The sequence below is a fragment of the Solanum pennellii genome, chromosome 5, assembly GCF_001406875.1.
Source record: "Solanum pennellii chromosome 5, SPENNV200".
In the NCBI taxonomy this organism is placed as follows: domain Eukaryota; kingdom Viridiplantae; phylum Streptophyta; class Magnoliopsida; order Solanales; family Solanaceae; genus Solanum; species Solanum pennellii.
The window spans coordinates 1,973,430-1,985,360 of NC_028641.1; the positions used below are offsets into that span (position 1 = coordinate 1,973,430).

General features: G+C 35.6%; 1 protein-coding gene across 1 annotated transcript; it reads left to right on the top strand.

Annotated features, from left to right (window-relative positions):
• Positions 1-1,441: 1,441 nt before the first annotated feature.
• On the top strand, positions 1,442-9,769 carry LOC107019142. The gene is given in 8 exon segments (XM_027917018.1): positions 1,442-1,499; positions 1,502-1,598; positions 1,750-1,883; positions 1,886-3,020; positions 3,022-3,065; positions 3,068-8,243; positions 8,360-9,103; positions 9,105-9,769. Coding segments are annotated over 8 exon segments (7,728 nt in total). The 5' UTR covers positions 1,442-1,465; the 3' UTR covers positions 9,469-9,769.
• Positions 9,770-11,931: the final 2,162 nt, after the last annotated feature.

Below are 11,931 nucleotides of genomic sequence, written 5' to 3' on the forward strand. Positions count from 1 at the left end.
ATGTATTTAAGTTATATACATTGGAAAAAGACGAGCAAAATGGGAGAGAGAATTAATGTATTTTACATGCGGATTACATTTAGATATAATGTATTTGGAATAAATTATATTTAATTTGATATGGATGTATCCAATGTACTTGAGCCTGTCATATCGACATTTAAATTTGCATAAAATCGAATAAGCACCAACACACATTCTACGTGATACAATACATATAGAATGTCACATAAGACACAAAATTATCTTGTAGGATGATGTGTATTTTTTCAATTTAATATAAGTTTAACTGTTTAATCGTGTATATATAATATTAAAAGATATAAATATTAATAATGATCAAAGCATATTTATATGTTAGGTATTATAGAAAAAAATGGCAATAATCAATTTTTTACTTTGTGTTTTCTGACATCATGAAATGAGACAATATGACATATTTTAATTATTTAACTAATTAATATTCCTCTATCTGTCATACATTTATAAAAAAAAAAAGAAAGAAGACTTCATTAGTCAGTCTACTCTTTTAGTTACTGTTTAATTTCTTTGCTACATTATTACTATTAATTAGTAATGATAATCAAGAAATTATCTTTCACTAATCAAAAAGTCTTGTTCCTCTAAACACTATTTTTTCAGTACACAAAAAAAAAAAAAAATTTACCAAAGGTGAGCTTTAATTTTCTTTGATTGTCTATTTGAGCTTATTAATCTTCACTTATTTGTAAGACCCCCAATTTAATTTAATTTCTTTTTAAAAAATTATTTTCAAACTTTTTATCTTCATTTAAATGAATTAGTTAAATGTCTGTTTATTTGCAGATTTGGTGCTTGATTCAACAAAGGGCTTGAGCTTTACATCAAATCAAAGTAAGTTATTAGTTATATATAGTTGGGATTATATTTTACCCCTACTTTATAAGGCTAGAAAAATTATTTTTGACAGACCTTCAGTTCGAGTAAAACATATATCAAACGTGTAGGAAAAGAATATACAGTAGCAACAACAATTAATATGAAAATCGATAAAATCAAAGTCTATATAGTTGTTGTTGTAAAAAAATTGAGTACCTTAAGTTTGCATTTTAAGGCTCATTAGGCTATTTTTATAAACCTGATTTAGTTTGATTACACTTTATAACTTTGTAATCTTAGTTTGGGACACTGTACGAATTCGTTTTCGTGCAAATTTACGTGCCCTGTAGTAAATTGTTGCTGCATAAACACCAACCTCCGTAGATTCCACTTGTGAAATTATACTGGTTATGTTGTTGTTGTTGTTGCATATGTGCTCCTGAATTCTGGCTTATGAATGTCCTTGTGCTACTTTTTTGCTTTCTAATAATTATGGTTAGGATTTTGTGATATGGTTTGAATTAGTATTTGTAAATGATGATGCAAAGTTCTAAAGATGTTTATTTATAACTTGCAGGATTAGTATATTACTAATCGAGAAATCAAGATGGCGGCAGATGCTTGCAATGCAGTTACAAATGGTATAGACATTTGGGAAATTCGGTGAATAATGAATTGGAGAGTGCTAAGAAACGGCTAAACTTTGTAGCTGAATTTCTCAAGCAATTGGAGAAACGTTTGTGAAATTAGGTCTTAGGCCTAACTCACACCCCAAAAGCTAGCTCAAAGGGAGGAGGATTGCCCAAGCCTTATAAGGAGTCCACCCATCTCATTAATCACCGATGTGGGACTTTTGTCATTCTTTAACACCCCACCTCACGCCCGAGTTAGGCCTAAGACCTAATTTCACAAACGTACCCATGAGAATAGGCTTTCTGCAAAAATCGAGTCCTTATTTGAAGAAGCTCACAATGACTTTTATGAGATATGGTGCCATATGAATAATGAAGGTCGAACAAAGGTTACAATTCTAAGGTGTTGAAAAAACTAAAACCGGCTTTTATTGCTAGGCAAATCAAAGATTCAAAGCCATTGAGATCAACTATCGGAATTACTGTCGATATGATGACATTTGTAGATTCTTTGCTTGAGAGTGTTCTGGTTCTATGGAAATGTATGAAGGATTTTACTGCCCCTCACATCACGAAAGGCGAAATGCTTGAAAAGAAGCTGATTTCTCTGAGATTCCTCATTTTTACTGCATATTCTTGCGTTTATGAGGACGAGACAATAATGAGTGATCTCTTGATCCATGCTGAGGATGTAGCTTACAATGCTGCACACTCTTTCTTATGTTTGGACTCGGAAAGTGTGGTGCATTCTGAGTTCTGTAAGCTGTTGGAAACAGTAAGTCCTGTTAAACCTGAAGTGACACAGATTTATACGAGAGTCCTAAAAGGCCACGCAAATTCATCAGGAGCAAAAACTTCAATGATATCTCATGAAGTTGTGGAAGGTTTTCTCTGTTCTCTCCGAGAGGACCTAGAAGAACTGCGAAGTCGTGACGACAGCTTGAAAGTGGCCTTTGGTGATCATATGCAATGGCTTCAACAAGGATTGGTTTACCTTGGTACTTTTCTTCTGAACTTGCCAACACCATGCACTGAGGACGAAAATCGATTTTCTCTTCTATCACATATTGAATATGTGGCTAGTGAGGCGGCAATTCTGGTCTACTCCTTGTACGATAAGGATGTGGACAAGACTACTCATTTTCCTTTGCAAGTGAAGTTTAATCATGTCAAGATAGAGGTTGAGATGGTTAAGCTACACGAAACCACCGAGGTGGCTTCTTTGAAGGATCTGATTGATAAAGTTCAACAAGAGCTGATGTTCTTGGGAGCTTTTCTCATGGATTCATTGCAGCAGTGTATAGAGCAAGCTAAGATAACAGACATCTTGTCGTTGCTTCTATATGTAACCACCGAAGCAGGATCTGTCGTTAATTCTCTTTCAAATGATTTGGAGCAAGGGGATTTGGAAAGGGAAATGGATATTGCATATTGCCAATTGGTTCTTAAGTTTAAATTTGTTAATGCAGTACTCAGACAAACGTGTCCTGTCATTTTTGATTCGTCGGAATCAAACTATCCTATGAGAAAGCTTTCTTCCTATTAACTTTGATGTCATTGATTCATATTTCAGCATGCTAAATCCTCAAAGATATCATCCTTTGGTAGCCCGAAGATTGATGAGGTTTTGATGGGGTTTCTTGAATATATTCTCGATCATCTCCAAGAGTTGCTGAATGATGAAGGTAGTTTGATTGTTGCTGCTACGAATGAGGTGAAGAAGTTCTACCAGGGATTGTTGCTTCTAGTAACATTTTTCATTGACACGTCGATCCAGTACACTGAATGTGAGAGACAAAATGATCTCTTGACTGAAACTGAAACAATAGTGAATGAAGCTGAATCTGCTGTCAATTCATTGCTTAAGACTACTGAAGTAGAGCATGTGCTTTTCCATTTGCAAGTTAAGCTTAATCTTATCAAGGTAGAGAGTGGTCTGATTGAGCTACGGAAACATGAAGCCACCGTGATTTCTCCTTTGAAGGATCTAATTGTAAATGTCAAGGATGAGCTGATATTCTGGAGAAGTTTTCTCATGGATTCATTGGAGCAGACCAAAGGGAAAACTAAAATTACCGTTCCATTTTCCGTGCAACTAAAGCTTAATCATATAAAGGTAGAGAGCAGTTTGATTGAGCTACTAAAACGTGGCGCCACCATGATAGCTCCTTTGAAATGTCTGATTGAAGATGTGCAGGAAGAGCTGATGTTCTTGAGAACTTTTCTCATGGATTCATTGGAGCAGTGCAAAGAGCAAACTCAAGTAAGTGATGTTTTGACCATGGTTCAATCTGTGACCACTGGAGCAGGATCGCTCATTAGCTCTCGTTACTTCAGTTCAAATCGAGGAGACTTGGATAGAGAAATCAATCTCATGCATTTCGCATTGTTTCTTATGTTCAAGTTCATTAAGGCAGTGATTAGACAGATGTGTCCCGTTATCTCTGCATCCACGACAGTGATTGATCATCCTTTGATAAATCTGCTGAACTTTGTACCTATCTACTTTGAGGTTATTTATCCTTACTTTGGCTTGCTCAAATCCACAAAGACAGTATACTTGAGTAGCCCGAAGATGGATGACATTTTGATGGTGTTTCTTGACTATATTCTCAACAACATCAGTGTACTACTGAAGAATGAAACCAATTTGTTTGTTACTGGTGCAAATGAGGTGAAAAAGTTTTACCAAGGGTTGTTGCTTATAGTAACATTTATTGCTGATCCCCCGAGTCACTACATTGAATGCAAGAACAAAAATGAGCTCTTGATGGAAATTGAAACTATCGCAATTGAGGCTGAATTTGCTGTCCGTTCATCTTATGAGGATCATTCAGTGCTTTTACCATTGCAATTGAAGCTCAATTGTATTATGGCAGAGAGCAGTCTGACTAAGCTACTTAAACATACCGATATGAACCCTTTGAAGAATCTGATTGTCAATGTCAAGGAAGAGTTGATATTCTTGCGAACATTTTTCGTGGATTCATTGAAGCAGTGCCAAGGGGAAACCAAGATTACTCTGCCATTTCCTTTGCAGGTAAAGCTTAATCATGTCAAGGTAGAAAGCAGCTTGATCGAGCTACTAATACACGAAGCCACCTTGATGGCTCCATTGAAGGATCTGCTTGACAATGTTAAGCTAGAGCTGATATTCTTGAGAGCTTTTCTCATGGATTGGTTTGACAAGTGCAAAGATCAAACTAAGATAACTGATGTTCTGACCCTGGTACAATCCGTCACTGCTGATACAGGATCACTCATTAATTTTATTTCTCATAATTCAAAGCAAGGAAACTTGTCGTGGGAAATTAGTCTCTTGCATTTCGGATTGTTTCTTAAGTTTAAGTTCATCAAGAGAGCAATTGGACAGATGTGTCCCATCATTTCTGCATCATCAGCTCCAGATAATGCTGCGATAAATCTGCTGGAGTTTATTCCGATTAACTTTGAGGTCATTAGTTCGTATTTCAGCAAGCTGAAATTCTCTAAGACATCATTCACAGGAATCCCAAGGATGGATGAGCTTTTGATGGAGTTCCTTGAATATATTCTAGATAATCTCCGCGAGTTACTGAAGGATGAAGCTGATTTGAGATTTCATGAGGTGACGAAGTTTTACCAAGGGTTACTTCTCATAGAAACATTTGTTGCTGATATCCCTGTTGAATGCAAGAAACAACAGGAGCTCCTGACAGAAATTGAAAATATCGCAATTGAGGCCGAAACTGCTGTCACTTCTTGTGGTGAGAAGACTAATGAAGCAGACCGTGTGCTATTTCTTTTGCAAGTGAAGCTTAATCATATCAAGATAGAGAGCAGTTTGATTGAGCTAACAAAACATGAAGAATTGGTAGCTCCTTTGAACGATATGATCGAGAATGTTAAGCAGGAGTTGATATTCTTGAGAAATTTTCTCATGGATTCATCAGATCAGTGCAACAAGCAAACAAAGACAGCTGATGTTTTGTGTCTGATACAATCTGTTACCACCGAAGCAGGATCCGTCATCAATTCGGTCTCTCATAATTCAAAGCAAGGAGGCTTAGCTAAGGAAATAAATCTCTCACATTTTCAGTTGCTTCTTAAGTTTAAGTTTATCAAGGCAGCAATTAGACAGATGTGTCCCACCGCTTCTGCATCGTCATCATCGAACCATCTCATTATGATAAATCTGCTGAACTTTTTTCCTTTTGACTTTGAGGTCATTGATTCATATTTCAGCATGCTTAAATCCTCAAAGACATCGTCCTTAGGTGGCTCGAAGATGGATGAGATTTTCATAGGGCTTCATGCGTACATCCTTGACAGCCTCAAAGTGTTACCAAATAATGAAGCCAATGTTGTATTTACTGATAAAAGGAAAAGGTTTTACCAAGGGTTGTTGCTCCTGGTAACATTTCTTCTTGATCCGCCAATTCAGTACATTGAATGCATGAAGCAAAATGATCTCTTGACAGAAATCGAAACTATTGCACTCGAGGCTAAAGATGTTATCCGTTCATCTTATGAGGATGTTGTGAATGGAAATGAAAGCAACAAAGTCAATCTAGAGATCAAGCTTTTGACAGTGGCTTTCAAGTTTATCAAGTCTGAGGGGAACTTGACACATCTGCTAAAGCACAAAGCCACGTTGGAAGCTCAAATTATAGCTCTGATTGAAGATACTCATGAAGAGCTTGTTTTCCTCAGAGCTTTTTTTGTAGATCTTCTCAGGCAACACAAAGAGCTATACAAATTGCATGATCTTCTAGTGCATGCTGAAGTGACTGTCCACAATGCAGTACTAATCAGTGGTTCTTGTTGTGAGGAAATGAGTCTTTCATTAGTTGTGTTGCGACGTGAGATCAAGGCTGTCAAGGCAGAGGTAAGAAGCGTATGCTTTGAAGATTTGGATGCATCATCTTGCAACATGACTAAGACAAATATAGAAGGCCTTGTCAAGTTTTTACTAAACAATCTGGACAGGGTGTTCACCTGTGATGCTGGTTCGATCCCTTTTATGAAGAATCAAATACCTGTCGTCCAAGAAAATCTGGTGTGTTTGGGCTCTTTCCTTGAACATATTTTACAGCACCGCGACATGCATAAGGAATTCAAGGACCTCGTAGAACGTGTTCAATAGGTCGTTAATAGTTCAAAGTATGTCATTTTCTTCTCTGTCAGTTGTGATAATCCTGTTTGGTATCACTTGTTATATCCTTATGATGTCAAACAAGTGCATAAATTTGTTGAAGAAGAGGTGAAAATGATTTGTTATAAAGTCCCAGACTCTTCACTCTTTGGCTTCTCCAAGACCAGTGGATTAGGATTCCTCAATTATTTTTTGGGCAAGTTGGAGGAGCTGTTACATTCGAAGCTTGACTTAATCACCGAACTGAAGCATCAGATCGGATCAGTCAAGGAAGAGTTGATACATCTAAGATCTTTTCTGAGTCATTTTTCAGAGAACAACGGTGAGCATGATGATGTTTATGGTCTTGTAACTGAAATGGCATACAAAAGTGAGTATGTTATCGACTCTTGCTTCTCGATTTCCTACCCACTCTGGTACAAAGTTCATTGGATTTCTGAAGTTGTCGAGAATATTAAGCTTCTTAATAAAGATGTTAGTGAGATATTTAGAAGAAAGCATATTGAAGTGACGCTGCATGAAGTTGCAAAGACTTCCACTTATCTTATTGAGCCATCTTTATTAGCTAATGCCCCAACAGAAAATGAAGAAATGGTGCTTTTCCAGGATGTGATGGAGATAATAAAAAAGCAATTACTTGGTGGATCGTCTCAGCTAGACGTTATCTCAATAGTAGGCATGCCTGGTTTAGGCAAGACTACTCTAGCCGAGCAGATTTACAATGATCAGATAGTTGCCGGTTACTTTGATGTTCATGGTAAGTGTCATGTGACTCAAACATATTCATGGAGAGAATTGTTACTTACTCTTTTGAATGATGTTATGCCTTCTGATCACACGAAGAAAGCAGATGATCAATTAGCTAAAGAGCTACGTCAAGTTTTGTTGACGAAGAGATTCTTAATCCTCATTGATGATGTATGGGACACAAAAGCATGGGACTATATACATATGTGCTTTCAAGGTATTTAAAATGGTAGTAGAATAATCCTAACTACTCGGCTCTCTGAGGTGGCGCAATATGCTAAATGTGAAAGTAATCCCCATGATCTTCCTTTACTAACAGATAATGAGAGTTGGAAGTTATTACAGAAAAAGGTTTTCCATCGAGGCAGCTGTCCACCTGAACTTGGAGATGTGGGATTTCGAATAGCAAAAAGTTGTGGCGGGTTGCCTCTATTCATCGTGCTAGTAGCTGGTGTTCTGAAAGAGAAAAATGAAAAAGCAGATTTGTGGAAAGAAGTAGAAGAAAGTCTAGATGCACTGAACATCGATAGCCTGGAAGAGCGCATGTCGATAATTGGATTCAGTTACATGAATTTACCACATCATCTGAAGCCTTGCTTTTTGTATTTTGGAGGATTTTTGAGGGGCAAGAGCATACACGTCTCGAAATTGACAAGGCTATGGTTGGCAGAAGGTTTCGTACTTGAACATAACGAAAAAGGACTTGAAGATGTTGCAGAAGATTTCTTGAAAAACCTTATTAGTAGAAATCTAGTCATGGACATGGAGAAAAGGTTCAATGGCAAGATGAAAACGTGTCGTGTTCATGATCTATTGCACAAATTCTGCTTGGAGAAGGCCAAACAGGAGAATTTTTTGCTCTGGATCTATAGGTATAAAAGAACTATACTACTCACTCCGTTTCAATTTGTTTGTCTAGTTTTGTGATGACACGGAATTTAAGTAATCTTCACCTCAATTCTCATTTTTTATGTTTCTTGTTTATCAGAAATGATGATGCGAATGCTCGTATCTATCCTGACAAGCCTGAAGAATATCGTTTGTCCATACATTCTTGCCGGGATGAGTTTGCTGAGTGGCGTCCACATAGCTCAAGTATCCGCTCTTTACTGTTCAATGCCACCAGTGATGATCAGTATACTACAGTGGCGCGTGATATCTCCTTCATCCTTAACAGCTTCAAACTCGTTAAGGTATTGGATTTGGAATCGATCAACATTGGTTATACTTTTCCAACTGAAATAGAGTCTTTAATTCATATGAAGTACTTTGCTGCTCTGACTGGAGCAGATACGATTCCTTCATCTATAGCTAAGCTTTGGAATCTTGAAACGTTCATCATAAAAGGTATGCGAGGACAGGTAACATTACCATGCTCACTTTTGAATATGACTAAGTTGAGGCAAATACATGTAAATGACCGTGCTTCATTTGATCTCGACAATATGAGTAAATCCCTTGCTGATTCTCAGTTAGTTAACTTGCAAACCTTTTCCACTCCATATGTCTCTTATGGTGAAGACGCGGAAAAGATATTGAGAAATATGCCAAATTTGACAAAGCTAAAATGTATAGTTGGTTGTTCAAGGAAATGGAGAGGAGAATGTGTTCTGATTCCTAGATTAGACTATCTAAGTCGTCTCGAATCACTTAATCTGTTCTCCAACAACTGTCCAGTTGAATGTCTACGAGGATTCAATTTCCCTTCCGAGCTAAGGGAGTTAACTTTGTCCATGTAACTTGGAGGTTCTAAAGTTAGTAAACAACGCCTTTGCAGGAGTTCAGTGGAATGTGAATGATACAGAGTTCCCTCAACTCAAATACTTGAAACTGGACAGCCTCAACTTTGCTAAATGGTCGATTTCTGAGGATTCGTTCCCTAGTCTTGAACGTTTGGTTTTAACAAACTGTAAGAGGCTTGAGAACATCCCTTCTCATTTCGAGGACGTTGTTTCTCTAAAAAGCATTGAAGTAAACTGGTGCAGCTGGTCTGTTGCTAATTCAGCAGAGGAGATTCAAACAACGCAAAGGGAAGATATGGCAAATGATGCGTTCACCGTTACTATACAACCTCCTGATTGGGATAGAAGGTCATGATCTCCTTGACTCGTATCTGGTATGTTAAACCTTGCCACGTTCATCTATCAGATGGTCATTCAACTAATAGTTATTACTTCAGAAAATCGTCTTTCTTTCTTTATTCCAATCTTCTTTCAACAAAGAAAGTGACTTTCTGAAATAATAAGTACTATTAGTTGAATGTCCAAGAAATCCACTCATTCATTTTTTTGTATTGCAGCGGAACATGTTGATTTGTAAGTGTTATACTTGTGTTGGTATCTTGAGCTCCTTGTACGGCCTAGACAATCTTAGCTTGTGGGGTGTGAGTTAGACTCAAGGCCTAATTTGACACGTTCCTGTTGGTCAATTTATGAAATTTTGTTGGCTGAACATTTGATATTTAAAATGTTGATTTGTTTCATTTTCACATAAACATTTGCTTCCTGAACTTGTATGGCACTATATCAACAATGAAGGATCTAGAGTACAATGTACACGAGGTTCACGGGAATCCAATAACTTTTGCCTCGATTGTGTATTAACTTCAGATATTAGATTCGCCTTTATATATCATAGAAAGTACATAATATAGCTTGCCAAAAGTCATAGAAAGTATACACTTACTATACAATATAACTTACTTATATATGAATTATACATTGATTATACATTGTGATACACTCAAAAAATTAAATCTAGACTTACTATACATAAAGTATATACGATTATACATGAAGTATACACTGACTATCAATCTTTAGCATTTTTAATGGTACTCATTAACTAAATAATAAACGGTATTATTTTTCCATTAAAATTTTCCAAATGAAAAATATTTGGTGGCTAATTTTTTAAAGATTTTGGAAGAATTATATTTTATAACACAAATTTTCTTCGATTCATCCTTAGTTTGTTTCTAGTTGTGATATAACTTCAGACATAATGGTCTGAAGTTATCTAATATTCAAGGTAAGTTAGTCTCAATTGATATTTATATTCTTCAATTTTTGATACGTATGATACAAACTTAAAATTTTGCAAAGTACCACGATTAGAAACATGTATCTTATGTAACGTTACATATATATTATATCACATAGAACAAACATGTATATCTACATTGCACACCCAAAATATTGAAAAGCATCATTATCAGTTAAGATCCAAATAAAATAACGGGTTTATTATACTTATATTCCATACAAATATATGCACCTCTTTTCTTCAAATTCCACTCAATACACCTTTTCTCTAATTTTGTAGTAAGATATAAGAATGAGTTCATGATCAATTCTTCGACCAGGGGTTAAATTACCTCAAAGAAACAATTTTATATCGATCTAGATAAAAAACAGACAATATCTTAACAGTTGGACCAGACCGTTACAAAATAATTATAAGAAGATTGAAAATTATGTGAGTGGTTGGATTGGCAACTTCATGATGATAGTGTTGTTGAACTTTTACCATGCAATTTCTCAGGGGGGAACTGTCTTTCAATTAAGCAACATAATTATTATAAATATATATCTTCCTTTTTTTTTTCTTTTTTTTTTTTGTGTGTGTAGTCCCTATATATAGACTATAGTTTTCATGACCTTACTAGTAATAATTAAGTTATATACAACTCATAAGTCATTTCTTTTCATGATCCTTTTCACTATTGTTTTTTTCCTTATACTATATGACCAATCACTTCAAACTATAAACTCATTTTATAAGAAAAATTCGTAGCACGAGCTGACTACAGGAAAACTGTGAATTAAATGAAGATTTTTTTGATAATTAGTATGAAAATTCGCAGAAAAATTAATCTCCAGGAAATTTCTATATAATTCACGATTTTCTTATGAATATGGTTGGTTATTTCAATAATAATAAATTTTATAAAAATAGCTAACGTTAGGCCTTAATTAATTAGTGCTCCTTAGCTATAGTTTCAATATTTACGTAGGTACGTATTATAATAAAATTAATTAAGATAATGAAAACTGCATATACCAAAATGGTAAAAAGAAATATTACTAAGGAAGTTAGAAGATGCATTACATATTTAATCCCAATAGACAAATTCAAGTGGCCCAACTCGATCAAATCGTTTTAGTATATTAAAAAGGAATAATGCCCAAATACCCCCTCAACTATGCCCGAAATCTCAGAGACATACTTATACTATACTAAGGTCCTATTACCCCCTGAACTTATTTTATTAATAATTTTTTACCCCTTTTTAGCCTACGTGGCACTATCTTGTGGGCCCAACGATTGTTGACTTTTTTTTCAAACTAGTGCCACGTAGGCTAAAAAGGGATAGAAAATTACTTATAAAATAAGTTCAGGGGGGTAATAGGACCTTAGTATAGTATAAGTGTGTATCTGGGATTTCGGGCATAGGTTGAGGGAGTTCTTGTGCATTTTCCTTATTAAAAATAAAAAATCGAATCCACCATTACACATTTTTTAAATAAATAAATAAATAAAACAAGTACCACTGTATAT